The 24,372-nt window shown below is 39.9% G+C and overlaps 1 protein-coding gene across 6 annotated transcripts in view; it reads left to right on the top strand.

Annotated features, from left to right (window-relative positions):
- Nucleotides 1-24,372, top strand: part of pebp4 (phosphatidylethanolamine binding protein 4) — a 343,579-nt gene that overhangs the window by 102,264 nt on the left and 216,943 nt on the right. For all 6 annotated transcript variants that reach the window (XM_062961054.1, XM_062961051.1, XM_062961049.1 and 3 more), the window contains exon 4: nt 16,811-16,909. In XM_062961054.1, the coding sequence (XP_062817124.1) occupies nt 16,811-16,909 (99 nt within the window). The remainder of the gene's footprint in view (nt 1-16,810; nt 16,910-24,372) is intronic.

Here is a 24,372-nt window from a genome sequence, read left to right as displayed (position 1 = left end):
TAATGATGGTGGAGGCATTACTTTTCATTCAATCCTCGTATAATGCCAAGTTTTTCACTTTGTGTTTTTTAAATACATTTCAGCTGTACCTACGGTTCGCTTCTGACATGATGAATAAATAACCTGGTATCTCCCCTTTCCCTCCTGCTATCTTCTTTATCCTTCTTCTTACTTGTTTCCAGCTAACAAATATTAAAGATTGATCCGTTGCAGGCATCTGAAAATAGTATTTGACTGTTTTCATAAAAAGAACCAAACAGTGTTAGTTTTGTAAGTTTGGAAAACAAATCTAAGCAGCAAAGAGAACACAATTTGATCCTATTGAGTTCTAATATGGGACGTGTGGATTCTTCAGGGATATCCTGCTCTGTTGATAAAGAAAGTGGGCTCTTTGCTCCTTTTCCCACATACATGGTGGGAAAAACTTGAGTTCTTATTAAAGAAACCCTTCCTGCCACTCTGCCAAGCACTCCCAGTTCCACCGACAGCACCTAACTGAGCCACATTTCAGTAGCTAATGAGTGTGAGTTAAAAAAAAACCCTTAAAGCCTTTTTCCTGCAAGCTGGTGACTGACACAAATGGAGTTCATATTTAATCATCTGTTAACTCGTTGTCTATTATAGCTCTTTAATAGCACCATAGATATTCTTAATGAAGCATGATTTAAGGTATTTACAGCTCTAGGACCGACAGACATCACTCACAGTGTGCAGGTAATGAGGCATAAAACAGCTCTCGGAAACTGTAAAAAAAAATAGAGAGAAAGAGAGAGATCAGGCAAGGAGGTAGAAGCTGAATTGTTCCAAGGTTTGTTTTAAAATGTTTAGGCATTTAAAGTCATTTTAGCTTTTCAGAGGTGTCTGGTAGCACTGGGTTCAGCAATTACAGCCACGGTGCCTCTCCCATCATAGTGAAGGAGTTCATGGTGCTAATACTCATCTTTAACATTCTTTTTTCCGAAGCAGAATAATGGTTCTTCGGCTTCAGTTTAAAATATGTCACTCTCGATCAGAGGGAAAGTGATGGAGAGAGACTACCATTTTGTCACATAGTTGTTTGCGCATCCAAGGCTTCCTAACAACTTTAAGGGCTGCTGCTTAGCAGAGGAGTAAATGGTGTTTATCTTCATGGTTTTTGTGTCTTATACAAATGGGGTTTGCGCATGCGCAGGAACTTCGTCTGAACTGTTCTAGAGCAGAGTACAGTAGAGTCTCACTTATCCAACATCCGCTTATCCAATGTTCTGGATTATCCAATGCATTTTTGTAGTCAATGTTTTCAATATACTGTGATATTTTGGTGCTAAATTTGTAAATACAGTAATTTCTACGTAGCATTACTGCGTATTGAACTACTTTTTCTGTCAAATTTGTTGTATAACATGATCTTTTAGTGCTTAATTTGTAAAATCATAACCTAATTTGATGTTTAATAGGCTTTTCCTTAATGCCTCCTTATTATCCAACATATTCGCTTATCCAACATTCTGCCGGCCCGTTTATGTTAGATAAGTGAGAGTCTACTGTACTACGTAGCATTACTGCCTATTGAACTACTTTTTCTGTCAAATTTGTTGTATAACATGATGTTTTGGTGCTTAATTTGTAAAATCATAACCTAATTTGATGTCTAATAGGCTTCTCCTTAATCTCTCCTTATTATCCAACATATTGCCTGGTTTAGCTGGCAATATGTTGGATAATAAGGAGAGATTAAGGAGAAGCCTATTAGACATCAAATTAGGTTATGATTTTACAAATTAAGCATTGATTAAGCATGTGATTCCAAATTACAAATTAAGCATGTGATTCCTTTATTTTATCACTTTTAAACTTATTTATTATGCAATGCTTTTGACACGAAATAAATAAATCCAACATATTCACTTATCCAACGTTCTGCCGGCCCGTTTGTGTTGGATAAGTGAGACTCTACTGTATCTTGATGGGAACTCCACCAACTGCTCATGTCTTCCTAGTTTCTCTCCATATGGTCGTTTTGTGCCAAGTGTTCTCATGTCCCAACAGTTCCCTCATCCCTGTCTTCATTTTGTTCCTATTTCCTTCACTTTTTCCCCCTCTTTTTTGTACGAGGCTTGAATGAAAAGTAATGCCTCCACCTTCGTTACTTTGGTTTGGATGGGAATATTTTAATAAATCAAACACAGAAATAATCCTTAGAATGTGCTCTTTAACTACAGTAGAGTCACACTTATCCAATATAAACGGGCAAAACGTTGGATAAGCGGATATGTTGGATAATAAGGAGGAATTAAGGAAAAGCCTATTAAACATCAAATTAGGTTATGATTTTACAAATTAAGTACCAAAACATCATGTTAGACAACAAATTTGACAGAAAAAGTAGTTCAATATGAAATAATGCTATGTAGTAATTACTGTATTTACGAATTTAGCACCAAAATATCACGATTTATTGAAAACATTGACTACAAAAATGCGTTGGATAATCCAGAACATTGGATAAGTGAGACTCTACTGTACCACTATTCACTTTTCCGCGTAATCACCAGACAATTTGATACATTTCTGCCAAGATGAACAAGTTTTCTGAAGCCGTCACGGAAGAAGTCAACACACTGTTTCCACAACCAGCGTCTCACAGGACCCATTGTGCGCAGATCTTCCGATAGCCAAGCAAAGCAATAATGTGACCCACATATTCTTGTGAAATGCTGATTATGCTTGAAATTTCTCTCTGGGTGATATGATGATTGTCCTGAATCAATCTGTCAACTTTTTGCTTGTGAAACTCAGTAGTTGCTGTCACAGGACGTCCCACTGTTTGTTTGTCACGCAAGTCAGATGTTCTCACCACAACATCTATAAACTTACTCACCCAACGACACACAGTACTCACATCTACACAATCACCATAAACACCTCCATTCTCTTATGAATCTCCTTTGGGGTGACACCTTCTGCTGTCAAGAATTCAATGACCACACGTTGCTTAAGTCGCATTGACTGATTGTCTGCACAGGGTTTCATACTTCGCACTTTAACAACACAACCGTTCATTGCTAAGGCTTCCCGACAAATGGATCTGTAGAGGAAAGTCTACTGAATAAGCCAGTACATGCCGCATACCAGGACTGCCATCTGTTACGAAGTTACGAAGGTGGAGGCATTACTTTTCATTCAACCCTTGTATTTCTCTTACTGCTATTTACAAAAATACCCTGTCTGTCCTTCATCCTCCTTGGTTCCTTTCCTTCACTCACCGCTACAATTGTCCATCCTTATTTATAGTTTTGACTTTTGCAAATTGATTCACTATTATGTAACTAGAGTAGAGTCTCACTTATCCAACATAAACGGGCCAGCAGAATGTTGGATAAGTGAATATGTTGGATAATAAGGAGGCATTAAGGAAAATCCTATTAAACATCAAATTAGGTTATGGTTTTACAAATTAAGCACCAAAACATCATGTTATACAATAAATTTGACAGAAAAAGTAGTTCAATATGCAGTAATGCTATGTAGTAATTACTATATTTACAAATTTAGCACCAAAATATCATGATGTATTGAAAACATTGACTACAAAAATGCGTTGGATAATCCAGAACGTTGGATAACCGAGTGTTGGATAAGTGAGATTCTACTGTACATTGGAAAATAAATCCTGTTCCTGGTTTGGAAGTGTTATTTCCTGTTTAATTGTATGGTCCTGCCTTTGCTCTGGCCGTGGTGGTCCATGCCTTAGTTACATCTCATAAGGATTACTGCAGTGCTTGTGCTGCTGAGCTGCTGAACTGAAAATCGGCAGTTCAAATTCATGAGATGGGGTGAGCTCCCGTCTGTCAGCGCTAGCTCTGGCCAACCTAGCAGTTCAAAAACATGCAATTGTGAGTAGATAAATAGGGAAAAGGCAAAGAGACCTAAATGTTTTATATTCCCCTGTTCTGGCATCTGGCTAAAGGTATTAAAAAACTCTAAAATCAGGACAGTAAATAAGGAACAACACTCAGAAAACAGGGGGATTCCAGATAGGAAACAATCAGGGCCAGCTAACACCTCCCAATGAAAGATTCCCCCTGGCAGGAATCAGCCAGGCTTTGAAGCTACAAGGCTGCATGTTCCACTGCATGAGTAATTGGATTGGAAAATTGGGCCCTGTTAAAACTACTTCTTGCCTTTTGACTCTTCCTTGTTGCGATTTTAAAAGACATTGAGTTCTCTTTATTAATTCGATTGACTAAGTTCCTTGTCTCTGAACAGGCAGATACCTATCTAGGCTCTGGAACATAAAGTGGCATCACTTTAAACATGATTTTGATAATTAAGCCTTTCCCAAGGAATTTTGACAGCATTATTCAAATATAAAAGGATTTCGGGTTACGTGCTGGGAGGGAGAGAATGTAAATTCTTCCAAGGTAGTCGTAGTCACTTTTCTCAAAAGGAAGAAACTACAGCCTTCTCTTATAGAATAGTTTATTTTCAGCTTCTCTTTCTTCTTCTAGATATGAATCTAGCATTTCTTTAAAAGTAATAATTTTATTTTAGCACGTCAACCAATTATGCCTTTTATGTTTTCTAAATAATTGAGTATGTTGGAGGAAGGGAAGAAAAGAATAGTATTGTATCTCTTATAATTACCGTATATACTCGAGTATAAGCCGACCCGAATATTAGCTGAGGCACCTAATTTTACCACCAAAAAACTGGAAAAACATTGACTCAAGTATAAGCCGAGAGTGGTAAATTTCAGAAATAAAAAAAGATACCAATAAAATTACATTAATTGAGGCATCAGTAGGTTAAATGTTTTTGAATATTTACATAAAGCTCAAATTTAAGATAAGACTGTCCAACTCTGATCAAATCATTATTCTCATCTTCTTCAATGTAAATGTGCTTATGTATCCTTTTAATAATAGAGTAAAATAATACATGTAATAATAATAATAAGTACAGGAAAATAATACATGTAATAATAAATAGAGTAGAATAATAAATGTATTAATAATAACAATAAAAATAGAGTAAAATAAATGTAATAGTAGCAACAATAATAGATTAAAATAATAAATTTAATAATACCAATAATAATAGAGAAAAATAATAAATGTACCATATATTCATGAGTATAAGCTGACCCAAATATAAGCCAACCAGGATCCTCACTCGAGTATAAGCCGAGGGGGGCTTTTTTAGTCCTAAAAAAGGGCTGAAAAACTATTTATTATTTATTTATTACAATATTTATATCCCACCCTTCTCACCCAACAGGGGACTCAGGGCGGCTTACAATAAAACACACATATAAAAACTGTACAATCTATATATATAAAAGAGTGATGGAATCCTGGCGACCACCAAAACAACAAAACTAAACACCCCACAACCTCGATAATTGACAACACAACCCATCATCCACGCCTCTAGGTTGATACAACAAAAATAAAAGAAAAATAAAGTCCTAATTAGAGGGAGAGGAATAATTGTTTTTATCCAATGGCTGCCAGTTAGAAGGCTAAGCTCTGCCCACTTTGTCTCCTTGCAACCCACTCAGCCCAGGGGACAGGCAGAGTTAGGCCTCACTTAAGCCTCTTCCACACTGCCTATAAAATACAAATTATCAGATTTTAACTGGATTAAATGGCAGTGTAGACTCAAGGCCCTTCCACACAGCTATATAACCCATTTATAATCTTATATTATCTGCTTTAACTGGATTATCTAGACTCAACAACTTTACCCTTTACCTTAACTACCACCAATTCCTCAATACTTTATTTCCCATACCACCATACTTCGCCACAGCAACGCGTGGCCGGGCACAGCTAGTACGCTATAAATCAGTTAAAAATTAACTTACATAAACTTACAAAAACTAGGCTTATACTTGAGTATATACAGGACCTGCTAACTAACTTGTATCCTTTGCCCGTTTTTCCAGTTGGACACAAACACAACTCCATCTTGTATTATGCTTTTGGGAAGTTTTGTTACTTATACTATAACTTCAGGTATATTGGACACCATTATCCTGGGATGACATATGAATGTGATGCAATATTTTCCCTTTATTTCATATAATTCTAGACCATGCCTTTGGCCAGACTGATTTTTTGGGAACCAATGTAGCTTTAGATTCAGCCTTCACACATTCCTTGGCATTGTTCAGTCGTTGCGGATATGTGCTCGGCTGTGCTCTTAGGTGGTGCATATATGGCAGTTCCCTCGTGCACTTGTTACCTAGGAAACCATGAGCTCTACATGTGTGTCACTTAACACCCTATTTGCTTTCATTTGGATAAGTCTTTAATTTCTGCAGTGCCCCGTCTCCCCTGGATCCATTCACGCCGCCTGTCTCTATACAATAATCCCTTCTTCTCTGCCCTGCCTGACTCTCTGGCCCGTCGTCGTTCTCCAAAAAGTCTCTTCCTGCTCAAAGCAAGTTTCCAAACCTGTGGGTAATCTGAACAGCTCATGCCTTTAACAATAATAACTCAAATTATATACGCACTTTCTCCCATCCAGAAGCAATTAGAAGCTCAAATGTGATGCTTAACACTTCCATCATCAAAGCACTCTGCAGACATTAACTAATTAATCATTCAAAATTTACAATGAAGCACAGTTAGGTGGCTGTTATTGCTTCTCAGATGGAGATGTTAAGGTAGGTAGAAAATACTGGCTGGACAATGCCTGGTTCTATATATATATATATATATATATATATATATATATATATATATATGGCTTGTCCGATCGATGGAAAAAATGTTTCAATTCTCGTTTCTAAAGTAGGGGGTGCCGGCTCTTCGATATAGAAATTATTTCTTAATTTTTCACCCAAAATGTTCGGATATTTCCGAAAATTCGTAATGTTTCTAAAAGGTTTCTAAAATGGCGGACGCGCATGTGCAATCGCCAAAAAACAGGAAACCGGGGGGACTTTTCTGGGGGTCTCCCGCCCTCATTTCTTGAGCTATTCTCATCAAATTTGGTATAGTGGGAGAACACATTCCACACTCTTTGCTCAACAAATTGCAGAATGTTTCCTGTCTCCTATGATTTTTGGCGAATTTTCATAACTTTTTATAATACACTATTTTTCAATATTTGAAGAAACCTGTTCCTGGTTTGAAAGTCTTATTTCCTGTTCAATTGGGTTCTTATCACTGTAAAAGTCCCTCTTCACTTGTGTAGACTTTGGATTAGAAATGCAGCACACGCCAAGCAATGCCTTGACAGGATTGGCAACGTCATTTGGAAACTATAAATTGCTGTGGACCCTCTATTGAATCAAATCAATGTCTGACTTTGTGATTGCAGAAATAAAACTCAGCCCAAGGCTTGGGAATAGAAATGGAGCGTGAGGGAAGCAATGCCTTGGCGAGTACCCCACGTCCTTTGGAAACTATTTCTTCCAATGTACCCTTTAGGTTTGAAAACAATGTGTGTCTTTGTGATTGCTGCAATAACACTCAGCCCGGGGGCTTGGGATTACAAACGGAGCGGGAGGGAAGCAATGCACTTGCAGGAACGCAGACGTTCTTTGGAAACTATTATTTTCAAGTCCCCCCCCCCTTTCAGGATTGCAAAGAAGGGCTGATGTGGTGATTGCTAAATTCCAAAAAAGAAAACAGAAAGGCAAAGGGACTCCCTCTAGAGTAGAAAAGTAGAGCACCCCAAGCTCTGCACTTGCAGGAACGCAGACTTCCTTTGGAAAATAAAAGTTCTCTAAAGCCACAGCAAGGACTCTGCCACAAGCCCCAAGCCAATTTCCCCTCCCCCCAAAAAAAACACAATATCGAACCAGCAACAACAGACAGACACTCTACCCCCTATAGCCAGAACAGTCACTTAGCCCTCTCTCCCCCAAGCAAGCAAGCAGCTTCCCAGCGTGCGCGAACCACCCTCTCTCCTCGGTATCCTAGCCCAGAATGGCTTGGCTCAGTTGGGGAGGGGATTTTTATAGAGATCCTCCACGTGGACGCGGAGGACGCTAGCCCCCACCTTTTTCAGCCATCGTGGAAGTCTCTGATTGGCCAGGGAGCGGTAGCCATGTTAGGCTGCGCTAGGCTCGCATTCATGTTAGGTTGCAGAAACAAAAAAAAATTATTTTTTTTTAAAAAAAAATATTTTAAAAAAAATTGGAAGGAAAAAATTTAACAAAAATTTTAAGAAACAATTAGAGAATGGGCCAACGATGGTTCGAATTACATTGCCAGTTGCGCCCAGGAAAAACGTTTCAATACTCGTTTCAAAAAACGAGAACAATCCGAAATAATTACGAAACGAGAAACATAACGAAAATTTGGACAACCCTAATATATATATATATATATATATATATATATATATATATATATATATATTACAGTCAATGACCAGCAACAAAAAATGTACAAGCATCAGAATAGTGTAGAAACATATGGAATTAGATATTAAGAAACACAGTGAAGAACAAGGTTAAAACACAGTATTGAACGTGGTAGTTAAAATGATATAAAACATTTATATGCTAAAATGACAAAGGTAAATGCTGAAGTAAATATTAAAACCTACTAAAATCTTGGCAACATCTTGCACCGACAAGCTATCGCTGCTGCACAAAAGCTAGCAACTTTGGCAGTAATTTTGGGGTCTTGGTCTTGGTTTTTCAAATTACTGTATATACTCGAGTATAAGCCTAGTTTTTCAGCCCTTTTTTAGGACTGAAAAAAAAACCTCCTCAGCTTATACTCGGGTGAGGGTCCTGGTGGGCTTATATTCAGGTCGGCTTATACTCACGTATATATGGTATATTTATTATTTTTCTCTATTATTATTGGTATTGTTACATTTATTATTTTACTCTATTAATTATTATTATTACATTTATTAAAGGTAAAGTTTTCCCCTGACATTAAGTCCAGTCATGTCTGACTCTGGGGGTTGGTGCTGATCTCCATTTCCAAGCCGAAGTGCCAGCGTTGTCCGTAGACACCTCCAAGGTCATGTGGCTGGCATGACTGCATGGAGCGCCGTTACATTCCCGCCAGAGCGGTACCTATTGATCTACTCACATTGCCATGTTTTCGAACTGCTAGGTTGGCAGAAACTGGAGCTAACAGCGGGTGCTCACTCCGCTCCCAGGATTTGAACCTGCGACCTTTCGGTCTGCAAGTTCAGCAGGTCAGTGCTTTAACACACTGCGCCCCCGGGGCTCCTATTACATTTATTATTTTACTCTATTATTGTTGTTACTTTTACATTTATTTTACTCTATTTTTATGAATACATTTATTATTTAACTCTATTATTACATTTATTATTTTACTGCATTTATTATTATTATTATTATTACATTTATTATTTCGCTCTATTATTATTAAAAGGATACATAAGCACATTTACATTGAAGAAGATTTAAATAATGATTTAATCAGAGTTGAACAGTCATATCTTAAATTACAGTTTGATGTAAAGATTCAAAAACATTTAAACTACTGAGGCCTCAATTAATGTAATTTTATTGGTATCTCGGCTTATACTGGAGTCAATGTTTTCCCAGTTTTTTTGTGGTAAAATTAGGTGCTTATATTCGGGTTGGCTTATACTCGAGTATATAGGGTATATAGCAAATGGGTAGAAATGAAAGGCTACTCTTCCATTTCCAAAGTTTCTTGTCATATAGTGAATCTAGGGTACATCTACACCATGCATGGGCAAACTTTGGCCCTCCTCCAGGTATTTTGGACTTTAGCTCCCACAATTTCTAACAGCCTACTGGAGCCCCCGGTGGCGCAGTGGGTTAAACCCTTGTGCTGGCAGGACTGATGACCTGAAGGTTGCCAGTTCGAATCCAACACAGGGAGAGCATGGATGAGCTCCCTCTGTCAGCTCCAGCTCCATGGTGTCGTAAATTTATTTATTTATTTATTTACAGTATTTATATTCCTCCCTTCTCACCCCAAAGGGGACTCAGGGCAGATCACATTGTACACATATAAGGCAAACATTCAATGCCATATAAACATAGAACAGAGACAGAGACAGACGCAAAGGCAATTTAAACCTTCTCCAGCTTCCTGAGGGTATGCTTGATTCTGGCCACAGGGCGAGCAGCTGCTTCATCATCCACTGCAACGGCAACTTCCTCATTCCAACGGCAGCTGGATGATTTTTATGTTGTCGTAAATTAGCCTCCCCACATATAAGTGGTACCTAAATTTCCTACTTGATAGATGCAACTATCTTTCAGGTTGCTTAGGTCAACAACGAGCAGGGGCTATTTTTTATTTTATTTTATGCCTCCCTGAATAAAGCGGTACCTAAATATCCTACTCAACGGATGCAACTGTCTTTTGGGCTGCAGAGGTCCACAGCATGCTAGACTATTAAATGGTCGGGAGCTCACTCTGACCCAGACTGGATTCGAATTCATGACTTCTCGGTCAGTAGTGATTTATTGCAGCTGGCTACTAACCAGCTGCGCCACAGCCCGGACTTGAATTCATTTAGATTAGCCAGATATTCTTGTACTGCTTTCTTTACCAATTCTGTGCTGCATTTCCTCTCTAGTATACCCTCTGCGGGCTATAAAGAAATATACTATGAATAAATATTATATAAATATAATCATCATCATCATCATCATCCTGCTCCCGGTGGTGCAGTGGGTTAGAGCCATGTAACTTGAAGGTTGGGTTGCTGACCGAAGGCTGCCAGGTTCGAATCCAACTTGGGGAGAGTGTGGATGAGCTCCCTCTATCAGCTCTAGCTCCATGCGGGAACATGAGAGAAGCCTACGACAAGGATGGTCAAAACATCCAGACATCCCCTGCGCAACGTCCTTGCAGACAGCCAATTCTCTCACACCAGAAGCGACTTGCAGTTTCTCAAGTCATTCTTGACACACACAAAATACAGTTTTCTGAGACTCCGTTATATAGACTGTTTTTGTTTTGTGAATCATGTATGAAGGCACTGGTTTTTAGTTGAGATTAAGCTTCTTTGTCACACGCTATAATATTTTTTTTATTTGCAATACAGTTTACTTTGACAGCTGCGCAGAAAGTCGGCTCCTCTTAATCCTGTCACACGTATAACCACATTTGGTGGCAGTGTGACAAAGGACTTCCGTAGTGATTCCTCCCCAGGGTCTGGAAGTCTTTTGCTAAGGAGGTTGGAGAAGCTCCTTCCCTGCTGTCCTTTCACTAGGAAGACTTTTTTTTTTGTTCCAGCAGGCGTTTGGGAACAGATTGTTTTATAAAAAAAATGGGTTGTTTGCCCTTCAATTGATGTTTCAAATGGTTTTAATTCTGTCAACAGTACAATGCTATTTTAAACATGACTTTTGGTATGTTTTAGCTACACATGTTTTTACTTGTGTTCCTTTATATCTTGCAAGCTGCCATTAAACCCCACTTTGGGGAAAAGATAATACAAGTAATGCAATATAGTACACGTGCTTGCTTTTTCCCATCACTGGTCCATCCTTGGACTAGAAATCGCTATAGTAAAGGTAAAGGATTTTCCTTGACATGAAGTCTAGTCATGTCTGACTCTGGGTGATGGTGCTCACCTCCATTTCTAAGTCAAAAAGTCGGCGTTGTCCATAGACACCTCCAAGGCCATGTGGCCGGCATGGAGCACCGTTATAGAGTATATAATAATAATAATAATAATAATAATAATAATAATAATAATAATAATAATAATAATGGCCCAAATAATTCATTGGAACTTATGCCTCAAGTACCACCTCCCTGCAGTAAAGAATTGGTGGGATCACAAACCTGCAAAAGTATTGGAGAATGAGCACGCAAAGATACTGTGGGACTTCCGAATCCAGACTGACAAAGTTCTGGAACACAACACACCAGACATCACAATGGTGGAAAAGAACAAGCTTTGGATCATTGATGTTGACATCCCAGGTGACAGTCGCATTGACGAAAAACAACAGGAAAAACTCTGCCGTTATCAGGACCTCAAGATTGAACTTCAAAGACTCTGGCAGAAACCAGTGCAGGTGGTCCCGGTGGTGATCGGCACGTTGGGTGTCCTGCCAAAAGATCTCAGCCGGCATTTGGAAACAATAGACATTGACAAAATTATGATCTGCCAACTGCAAAAGGCCACCCTGCTGGGATTTGCACGTATCATCCGAAAATACATCACACAGTCCTAGACACTTGGGAAGTGTTTGACTTGTGATTTTGTGATACGAAATCCAGCATATCTATCTTGTTTGCTGTGTCATAATAAAATAATAATAATACATTATTGCAAAGCTGGGTTTTATAGGTTATTTGTATTGTTTAGGGAGAAAACAATTATATTATTATTATTATTATTATTATTATTATTATTATTATTATTATTCTTGCGTGGGTGCTTCCATTTTTTCTGAGTTTTCTGGTGTTGTTATGTTATGCTGGCAGAAGCTGGAGCTAATGATGGGAGCTCACCCCATCCTGCAGATTTGAACCGCCGACCTTCCAGTCTGCAAGTTCTGCAGCTTAGTGGTTTAACTCATTGCACTACCACAGCTCGATAGAAATCGCTATACCAATTGATTTTTTTAAGATAAGAAGTGGAAACATAAGAGTTGGAAAAGACCCTAAGGGCTGTCCAATAGGAGTGTGCAAATCGGGAAAAACACATGCTGTTTCGGCAAAGGTCCTGTTTTGTTTTTCGAGAAGTTCCTAAAATTGGGGAACAATGCCATACAGCCTGGAAAACTCACAGCAACCCAGGATATTGTTACTTTGGGGATGAAAGCTAGATCTTAGCTTATACGTGCCCTTCTTGCGTGGTGAATTGCAAATGTACACATTTGTGGCTTCATACCATTATGTTAATGTTGTTTTTATCGTGAATATACTTATAATTTGTTTATTGTGAAATTTGGGCTTGGTCCCATGTTAGCCGCCCCGAATCCCTGTGGGAAGATAGAGGCAGGGCATAAAAATTAAGTTGTTGTTGTTGTTATTGTTATTATTATTATTATTATTGATACAACTACATAGTCTGACACAGAAAACAAGATAGATATGCTGGATTTCATATCACAAAATCACAAGTCGAACACTTCCCAAGCGTTTAGGACTGTGTGATGTATTTTCGGATGATGCGAGCCGATCCCAGTAGGGTGGCCTTTTGCAGTTGGCAGTTTGTAATTTTGTCAATGACTATTGTTTCCAAATTCCGGCTGAGATCTTTTCGCATGGCACCCAGTGTGCCGATCACCACTGGGACCACCTGTACTGGTTTCTGCCAGAGTCTTTGAAGTTCTTTTATTATTATTATTATTATTATTATTATTATTATTATTATTATTATTATTTTATTATGACACAGCAAACAAGATAGATATGCTGGATTTCGTATCACAAATCACACGTCGAACACTTCCCAAGTGTCTAGGATTATCATTATTATTATTATTATTATTATTATTATTATTTTATTATGACACAGCAAACAAGATAGATATGTTAAATTTCATACCCTCTCGCAGGTGCCACCTTGACGTTATTTATTGTTGTTGTTATTGTTATTATTATTATTATTATTATTATTATTATTATTATTATTATTATTATTATGCGATTTTTTGGTCTTTTCCTTTTTTACGGAGTGACTTGTCCATAGCTCAGTTCAACCAATCTGTTCAACCTCTGGGTTGAAAATTATTTGCAATAATAAACAACCCTTGCAGGCTTTGAGCAATGCAATTGATGAATGAGACTTTTGATACTCAGAGATGGAGCAAACCCCCCATTGACTCCAGGTTGCCGTCCCCTCTTCTGTTTCATCGTCTCCTCTGACCACCCTGAATCCGTGTGTAATGCTGCTTTTATAGATGACAATCTGTACTGAAACCAAGCCTGCTGTTAACTTCACTTGCGCTCTATATTCGTGTTTGCTGTTATTTTTTAACACTTTTTTTGTGCCTAAAAGCACTATCCTCTCCCTAGAGCCTGCCTGCAGTGAAGACATGGTCTGTACAACTGCAATTATTTAGAAGAACAGATGGAGTGAGGAGCAGAAAGTCTGTTAATAGTAATAGAAATGCTACATGTTAACCTGGACAGCACACGATGACAGTCCCATGACTACACGTTCTGTTCCCACCAGCTGGGCAGCAACGCAGAAGCGAGAGATTCGCAAAGCATTGCAAAACCAAGAACCCACCTAAAGTTAGAAATCAAATTCCTTCACATTGTTCGTTGTAAGTTTCCAGCCGCTCCCTCCCTGCAACACAATACATCAACCTCATGGTCATTTCAAAATATTTTTGTGTTTAAGGTCTAGTGTTAGACATTTCAGCATGGCTGGCAGGACAGAAATTCAGCATGGATATATGAGAAGGAACTATGGGCATGTAGTGAGGGTACAGAAATGGTAACCAGCCATTCCCCTTTCCTCACATCACAATGCATTTGGAAAAAAAAAACTTTGCCACTGTCTATGAGCATCTGATTTCCAATTCTTATCAGGTTTGCTTTCTTTATTGAATTACTAGCTTGGATAATATACTGTATATACTCAAGTATAAGCCTAGTTTTTCAGGCCTTGTTTTAAGACTGAAAAAGCCCCCCTTGGCTTATACTCGGGTGAGGGTCCTGGTTGGCTTATATTTGGGTCAGCTTATACCCAAATATACCCCGGTGGTGAAGTGCGTTAAAGCGCTGAGCTGCTGAACTTGCAGACAGAAAGGTCCCAGGTTCAAATCCGGGGAGTGGAGTGAGCGCCCGATGTTAGCTCCAGCTCCTGCCAACCTAGCAGTTTGAAGACATGCCAATGTGAGTAGATCAATAGGTACCGCTCCGGTGGGAAGGTAACAGCGCTCCATGCAGTCATGCCGGCCACATGACCTTGGAGGTGTCTATGGACAACGCCGGCTCTTCGGCTGAGAAATGGAGATGAGCACCAACCCCCAGAGTCAGACATGACTGGACTTAATGTCCAGGAAAACCTTTACCTTACCTATACTTGAGAATATATGGTGCATGGTGCATTTATTATTTTTCTTTATTATTATTGGTATTATTACATTTATTATTTTTCTCTATTATTGTTGCTACTATTACATTTATTTACTTGATTTTTATTATTATTAATAATACATTTATTATTTAACTCTGATCTTATTATTATTATATTTATTATTACATGTATTATTTTCTTGTTTTTATTATTATTATTTCATAATATTTTACTCTATTATTATTAAAAGGATACATAAGCACATTTACATTGAAGAAGATGATAATAATGATTAATCAGAGTTGGACCATCTTATCTTAAATTAGAGCTTTATGTAAATATTCAAAAACATTTAACCTACTGATGCCTCAATTAATGTAATTTTATTGGTATCTGTTTTTATTTCTGAAATTTACCACTCTCGGCTTATACTGGAGTCAATGTTTCCCCAGTTTTTTTGTGGTAAAATTAGGTGTCTCGGCTTATATTCGGGTCGGCTTATACTTGAGTATATACGGTACCTCACAACCTCTGAGGATGCCTGCCATAGATGTGGGTGAAACGTCAGGAGAGAATACTTCTAGAACATGGCCACACTACCTGGAAAACACACAACAACCCTGTGATCCTGGCAGTGAAAGCCTACAACAACATGTTGTTGTTGTTGTTGTTGTTATTGTTTCATAATGCTCCAGAACTCTTTGGCAGAGACCGCTTAAGACCTTGTAAACCTACAACTCCCAAGTTTCCATAGCTTTGAGCCATTGCACTTAAAATTAACTGGGCATAAATCTTATCATATCAATGTCCTTGGCCATGTTATCTCTCAATAGGCATCCTTCAGGGTTGCTCCCACCCTCACTGTCAATTGTAATTGCTCTTAAACCATTGGCAAGAATAGTGAGAAAATGTCCACACATTAAAGGCTTTAAACCTTGCAAAAAGGAGCATTCAATTAACATATATGCAGATGACAGTGTGCTTTTCCCGCAGTGGACCTAGACATTGCTATATCTCCAATAAAAGACATTCTTAATCATTATAATGTGCATCTGGTTTTCGGATTAATTGCTCCAAGTCCAGATTAATTTGTATTAATTTATCCTTAGAGGTAGAATGAGGGGCCTCCAGTTCAGCGCTGAGCTGCTGAACTTGCGGACCAAAAGGTCCCAGGTTCGAATCAGGGGAGCAGAATGAGCGCTCGCTGTTAGCCCCAGCTTCTACCAACCTAGCAGTTCGAAAACATGCAAATGTGAGTAGATCAATAGCTACCGCTCCGGCAGGAAGGTAACGGCACTCCATGCAGTCATGCCACCCACATGACCTTGGAGGTGTCTATGAACAACGCCGACGCTTCGGCTTAGAAATAGAGATGAGCACCAACCCTCAGAGTCGGACACGACTGGACTTAATGTCAGAGGAAACCTTTACCTTTACCTTAGGGGTAGAACTCAAATAGTTTAACCTGTTGCTACAATTCTTTTGTTTCAAAAAATGTAGGGGTTTTAATAATGAAAGGCTGATCATAACTAGTATCCAGAAATAATAAACCACTGAGCAGATGGGCAACAATTTACTATATGAAAACAACTAAATGAAAACAACATATTAGGTACATCGGCATTAATTATAATGTTTATTCTCTATAATTTATTTTTCTGTTCCAGATGTTCCCTTTGCCCCCAAATTCAAACTAAAGACTAATAGTAAATTTTATAGGTAACCAAAAGAAAGTTGCATAAAAAATGCTAATCTGCTTTTTGCTCTTGTCTGTACACAAATGGAAAATTCCCAGCTTTGAAAGATGCTGAATGGCTTGATAAGATTATCTTTGGTGTATATTTTGCAGAGTAAGAGATACATTCTCATCATGGTGGATCCGGACGCCCCGAACAGAGCAAAACCAAAGTTCCGCTTCTGGAGACACTGGACTGTTGTCGACATCCTAGTGAGTAACACGTGTCCTTTTGCCATTATGGTCTTCAACAGCATGCACCAGTACCTTTGGAGATGTGCCATGATAGATTCAATAGTCATTTCATGCTGAGAAGACTGGATTTCTTTGAATGGAGACGTTGCGAGCCGTATCAGGAACGGTGTGTCTTTCTTGTTTCAGAAGCAAGGGCAATGCAAGTTGCCCTACTACAGTGGCTCCCAAACTTATTTGGCCTGCCGCCCCCTTTCCAGAAAAAATATGACTCAGCGCCCACTGGAAAGGGGGCGTGGCTTAGAGGGGTGGGTGTGGCTCCTGCTCAAGAGGGCGGGGCTGAGCCTCTCCCCTAGTCCAAGATTTGGGACTGGGAGGGGGAGTTACGAGTTCTGAGGCAGGGCTGAGCTTCTATCCCTGTCCTGGACACAGGGGGCGGGGCTAGAGGAGGGGGCGGGGCCTCTTCCCAAGTGCCTGACGGGGCTGAACCTCTATACCCCGCCCCCGTGTTCTAACAAGCACCTCAGGGGAGGTATACAGAGGCTCAGCCCTGTCTCATGCTCTTCGGAAGAGGCCCTGCCCCTGCCCCTAGCCCCGCCCCTTAGTCCTAAAAGGCCTCTCAGGAGAGGTATAGATGCTCAGCCCTGTCTTGGGCTCTTGGAAGGAGGCCCCTCCCCCTTCCCTAGCTCTGCCCCCTGTGTCCCAACAAGTGCCTCAGGAAAGATATAGATTCTCAGCCCTGTCTCGGGCTCTTGGGAAGAAGCCACGCTCACTCCTCTAGCTCCGCCCCCTGTGTGTCCTAATAGGCGCCTCAGGTGCTCAGCCCTGTCTCCGGCACTTGGGAAGAGGCCCCGCCCCTCCTCTGGCCCCGCCCCCATGTCCTAATAGGTGCCATCACTGCCCCCCTGGATCGCTCCAGCGCCCACCAGGAGGCTGGCAGGTGCCACAGGACAGGGATAGAAGCTCAGCCCTGTCTCAGAGCTCGTAACTCTGCCCACCCCAGTCCTGGCTGCCCATTTGTGGCCCCGCCCACCTCCCCTCCCAGCCCTGCATCTTAGACTAGGAGAGAGGCTCAGCCCCGCCCTCTTGAGCATGAGCCACACCCACCCCTCTAAGCCACGCCCCCCTTTCCAGGGGGCGCTGAGTCATATTTTTTCTGGAAAGGGGGCGGTAGGCCAAATAAGTTTGGGAACCACTAGTCTAAGCTCTAAGTAATCTCCAGGCCCATTCTACTCCCAATGCCTTGCTATGAAGAAGGGACCTCCCAAAGCAAAGGTTTTGCAACCTGGTGATTCTCCTAAGCATTCCAACCACGTTGCCTCACTTTGAGGAAGACCCCTACAGAGCGAGTTATGGTCTGAAAGACAAGAAGCAGGGTGTCAGTCGAAGGATTAATTGATTCATTGGTTGATTGTGAGGAGCTGAGCCAGTCACTTTGTGTTTTTTTATTTCTTTCATCCCCAACTATACTCCACTTTTTAACGCAGGGGATTCAGCATATGCCATAGCAGATTTGGTCTCATACTGGGAACACACAGTTTATTCAGGAGTAACTGTGTTGACCACGCAACAAAGCACAACAAAATCCACGAAGCAATGACATCTTTATTGGGCCAGCCAAAAGGCACCAAATACACAATGAAAGCTTTTGAAACCCTGCTAGCTTTTTCATCAGGCTGTTGTGACTCAGCTGGAACCTCAGATTGTCTCTGATGAGGATGATGGGATTCAGGTTCAGAATCAGGTTCAAAATGTCCTTGTTGTAGAAGATGAGGAAGAGAGAGTGCAAGTTTATTTTCCCACAAAAGGAATGATGTTGCTCATACTGAAACTAGCCAGGTGCACATTGACTTGGAAAAGGAGGAAAGTTCTCAGTCTGATAATGAGGCTAATGAGCCGGCTGACCTTGATGAAACGGAATCATTAGATCAAGCTGACCGTTTGGAATTAAGGGTTCGGAGGAGTGTGAGAATTGCTAACAAGAGGGAGGTTAGAGGCTAGAGAAATGCTTTCATGCTTTGCAAAGGGTATTAAAGCAATGTGTTTGGAGACAAACCTTTGTCAAAGCAACGTTTCGTTCTACCAAGAAGCAAGCTCTCGTTTTCCTGGATTATCTTGCAGCTCATGTATTCATGTTTTTTGGGACTTTGTCATGCTCTACTGCAGGGGTCCCCAAACTAAGGCCCGGGGCCGGATGCGGCCCATCGAAGCTATTTATCCGGCCCCCACGGCACAAGGGCAGAAGGGGGTTGGGCTAAATGACCCAAGAGGTCTCTTCTCTTACAACCATTATTATTATTATTATTATTATTATTATTATTATTATTATTATTATTAACATTGAGGCTGGGTGGCCATCTGTCAGGGGTGCTTTGCTTGTGCTTTTGGTGCACAAAGGTAGAAGGGGATTGGACTCAATGGCCCAAGGGGTCTCTTCCAACCCTCTTTATTATTATTATTATTATTATTATTATTATTATTATTATTATTATTATCATTGAGGCTGAGTGGCTATCTGTCAGGGGTACTTTGCTTGTGCTTTCGGTGCACAAAGGCAGAAGGGGATTGGACTCAATGGCCCAAAGGGTCTCTTCCAACCCTCTTTAGTATTATTATTATTATTATTATTATTATTATTATTAACATTGAGGCTGAGTGGCCATCTGTCAGGGGTACTTTGCTTGTGCTTTCGGTGCACAAAGGCAGAAGGGGATTGGACTCAATGGCCCAAAGGGTCTCTTCCAACCCTCTTTAGTATTATTATTATTATTATTATTATTATTATTATTATTATTAATAACATTGAGGCTGAGTGGCCATCTGTCAGGGGTGCTTTGCTTGTGCTTTCAGTGCACAAAGGCAGAAGAGGATTCGACTAAATGGCCCAAGGGGTCTCTTCCAACCCTCTTTGTTGTTGTTGTTGTTGTTGTTGTTGTTGTTATTAATTATTATTAAATATTATTGCTTGGTGGCCAACTATAGTCCGGCCCTCCAACGGTCTGAAGGATCGTGAACTGGCCCCCTGTTTAAAAAGTTTGGGGACCCCTGCTCTACTGGGACCCTGCTTATTCCTTGTGATTTATGGAACTATTCTCTAAGACTATATTTTGCAACCTTCTTTTGGAACTTTACTTTCACTTTTAAAGAACCTTTTTGTCTTTTATTTTCTAATAAACTAAAAAGACTTCAACCTGTGTGCAGTTTGGTGTATATTGCAAGGTGAAGCTAATCTGAGGTGTAACACAGGCAAAGATATTAAAATTCACACAGGAGAAGAAAAGTAACAATGTCAGAGTAGCAGGTCTACATTTTGTTGATTTGTTTTGTTTGTGTAGACAGAACCAGGAAAGGATAAGAGTTTGCTCCCTACTCTCTGCGCTGCTAAATTAATTGAGTGCAAACTTCTTTTGCATTTTGAATTCAGTTTGCAATAACTGAAGTAAGTTAAGGACAAAGAGGGGAGGTGGAAAGAGAAACAGTGTTGTAGATCAGTCACTAGAGGATGATGGTTTAACTGGCGATGTAGAGAGGATTGTGAGCTTTTTTGTGGATGATTCAGAAATGATTGTGAGCTTTCCTGTGGCACAAAGTGTTGGGCCCCCAAATCTGGGAAATGACGGTTCTCTCTGTGAGAAAACCAGTTTGGAAAGTGTAGGGCCTCAAGGGCATCCAGTGGAGTCAGAAGTAGTAACAGCAGATAAGGGAAAAGCTGAGTGATAAGGAGGGTTCCCCTGGGAACCACCTGCAGCTACGGAAATCAACAAAAGTTTTTGTTTACAAATCAGATCCAAAAATTGTCTTTTTCAGAGAGATTACGTGGGAAAGTGGTGAAAGAAATTCATGGGAAACGGAATGATTTCATGGGTGTCTATTAAGCAACAAGTCGTTTAACTTACGGTCAGTTCAAGCAACGCTGTGTTAGAGTAAAAAGCTAATCCTGAGTTCTCTTGTTCCTGGTTCAAGTCAAGCTTTGATTTTGGATTTGATATATTCTGGAAGTTTTCTATGTTCCTGTTCACATACTTCTGTTCAAGTCTTACTAATTATATCTTTCTGATTGTGGATTTATGCTGCATCTAAGATTCCTGGCTGTTCCTGGACTTTGTCACCTTTGGAACTTTATGAGACATTTGAATTATTATTTGGTTCTCACCTTTTACTAAATCTTTTTGGATTATATATCTTTCTTTCTTATTCCTGATTTTATATGCCACTAGCTGTGCCTGGCCACGTGTTGCTGTGGCGAAGTATGGCGGTATGGGAAATAAAGTATTGAGGAATTGGTGGTAGTTAAGGTAAAGGCTAAGGTTTTCCCCTGACATTAAATCCAGTCATGTCTGACTCTAGGGGTTGGTGCCCATCTTGAGTCTATGCTGCCATATAATCCGGTTGAAATCAGATAATCTCATTTTATAGGCAGTGTGGAAGAGGCCTGATTGAAGTGGCCCTGGGCTGAGTGGGTTGCTAGGAGACCAAGTGGGTGGAGCTTAGCCTTCTAACTGACAGCAGACCAAGTGGGTGGAGTTTAGCCGTCTAACTGGCAGCAATCGGATAAAAACAATTATTCCTCTCCCTCTAATTAGGACTTTATTTTTCTTTTCTTTTTGTTGTATGAACGTAGAAGCATGGATGAGGGGTTGTGCTGCCAAGTTTAGTGTTTCTGGGATGTGTAGTTTTGTTGTTTTGTCCTAGGCCGAAATTTCATTACCCTTTTATATATATAGATTTGTTTACATTCCTGGACTCTTGTGTGGTGCAGTGGTCATAGATGTTTCCAGGCCTGGAGTACAACAAACTGGAACTTTTTGAATATAGTGCAACAACAGGGAGTTGATTGGGAATGTCTTTGCTGGAGAAGTACCGTCATTTATATAAAAATATCTGTGTCAAGTGTTTAGTAATTTCAGCTCTTGGATATGAATTATCATGGTTGTCCGGCATATTCTAGTAGTATGAACTTTAACTTAAAGACATTTCCTAGATATTGTGGAATTTGGGATTGGGGACGGTGGAGAAGGGAGATTACAACAGATCCACTATTAATATTTATTTGTTCCAGTTCTATCACAGCCCCTGACCATCCTTTGAAGATGTCAGATTCAGAGGAAAACCTTTAGAAAAGCAACATTTTTTATGCCTTCTTTTATTTTAATAGTCTAGGTGTTTTGAGCTCTGCTTCAATCTATTAATCTTGGTACTAAAGTATAATTAAGATATCAATTAATTTGCAACCTGCATTTAAAAAGACTACCTGGTTGTTCTCTATTATTCTCTGAAATTACTGCCAATGGCTTTTTGTACAGATGCCTTAATTAGACTTTTTATCGTTCATGGGAATATTGAGCAAATTAAAATTAGATATTAATACTTTGCATAATGTTCATAATTGGCTGAGGGAATAAAGCACTCAGAATAACTGTAGCAGCTTGTGTACAATTTTGCTCCTATACACATTCTTTCACAGGCATCTTTACACATATCATAACAATACGATCTTGAAAGTCTCTCGTTATTTTTTTTTAATATTTATTAATTAATTTATCAATCACCAAAAAGCTTGGAGCTAACATTCTTCCTTCTGTATGCAGATCTTTCTAGTATATGGTAATTATTGCAATTAAAAATAACTTTTAAGGAAAGTACAAGAAATGTGAAATTCAGTGCAGTTGTATGCAGAAAAGGTTGTGTGCTTGAATGCCATAGTGTAATTTCTTATACAGTAGAGTCTCACTTATCCAACACTCGCTTATCCAACGTTCTGGATTATCCAACACATTTTTGTAGTCAATGTTTTCAATACATCGTGATATTTTGGTGCTAAATTCGTAAATACAGTAATTACTACATAGCATTACTGTGTATTGAACTACTTTTTCTGTCAAATTTGTGGTATAACATGATGTTTTGGTGCTTAATTTGTAAAATCATAACCTAATTTAATGTTTAATAGGCTTTTCCTTAATCTCTCCTTATTATCCAACATATTTGCTTATCCAACGTTCTGCCGGCTCGTTTATGTTGGATAAGTGTGACTCTACTGTAGTACTGAAGTAGTTCTGATTTTTACTCGTAGTTACTAGGTGGTTCTTAAAGAAGATATTTGCTTTTCCTGTTTTTCAGAACTGCTCAAAGGCTGAGCAGTGAATGCAAAGTAGATATACAGTACAACGCTTGTGCCAGCGAGACAGGCACCTGCCGTTCCACCTAGCCATATCCAACAAAATATGTCTTCTCTAGACATTCTCTAGGTTCTCCAGACAATTCTATGGTGTAAAGTAAATAATGAAAAAAATGGGAGGTGGTTATGAAGAAAGTGCTTCAATTACCGTATTTACTTGAATCTAATGTGCATCTTTTTTGGGTTTAATTGTTTAGCCAAAACTGACGTGAAAAAGATCTTGGAGTCCTTGTGGACAACAAGTTAAACATGAGCCAGCAATGTGATGCGGCTGCTAAGAAAGCCAATGGGATTCTGGCCTGCATCTATAGGGGTATAGCATCTAGATCCAGGGAAGTCCGGCTCCCCTCTATTCTGCCTTGGCCAGACCACACCTGGAATCACACTGTGTCCAATTCTGGGCACCACAGTTGAAGGGAGATGTTGACAAGCTGGGAGGATGACTAAAATGATCAAGGGTCTGGAAAACAAGCCCTATGAGGAGTGGCTTAAAGAGCTGGGTATGTTTAGCCTGCAAAAGAGAAGGCTGAGAGGAGACATGATAGCCATGTACAAATATGTGAGGGGAAGTCATAGGGAGGAGGGAGCAAGCTTGTTTTCTGCTGCCCTGCAGACTAGGACGCGGAACAATGGCTTCAAACTACAGGAAAGGAGATTCCACCTGAACATCAGGAAGAACTTCCTCACTGTGAGGGCTGTTTAGCAGTGGAACTCTCTGCCCCGGACTGTGGTGGAGGCTCCTTCTTTGGAGGCTTTTAAGCAGAGGCTGGATGGCCATCTGTCGGGGGTGCTTTGAATGCGATTTCCTGCTTCTTGGCAGGGGGTTGGACTGGATGGCCCGTGAGGTCTCTTCCAACTCTACTATTCTATGATTCTATGATTCTAAGGAGTTCAAGTGGTGTCCAGATACATTTCTTATACAGCATAGACCAGTGGTTCCCAACCTTTTTTTGACCGGGGACCACTCTCCAACATTAGTACCAAAAGGGTTACGAATCAGTTTTTGATCAACTTCAGATTCAGTTTGGTTATTTGGGGTGCTGATTCAGAAAATTGCATTGGATAGACCACATCAGCTCTAGTTTCTGATACAAAACATATGCTATCCAGTTGTCGTCATCTGCTTGCCCACAGAAAACCATATTTCATAATCTAAAGCTGATGTGGTCTATCCAATGTAATTTTCTGAATCAGCACCCCAAATAACCCCAGGAACAGGTCTGAAAATGAAGACCTCAAGGCACCCCCGCTTCTAGGCACCAAATGGAATGACTCTGCTCAGTGGGATGTAAGAGGAGGAGAAGCA

The sequence above is a fragment of the Anolis carolinensis genome, unplaced genomic scaffold (genome assembly GCF_035594765.1).
Source record: "Anolis carolinensis isolate JA03-04 unplaced genomic scaffold, rAnoCar3.1.pri scaffold_8, whole genome shotgun sequence".
In the NCBI taxonomy this organism is placed as follows: Eukaryota; Metazoa; Chordata; class Lepidosauria; order Squamata; family Dactyloidae; genus Anolis; species Anolis carolinensis.
Note: the sequence above shows the minus strand (reverse complement) of the source record. Positions and strands in the feature narration are given on the sequence as shown.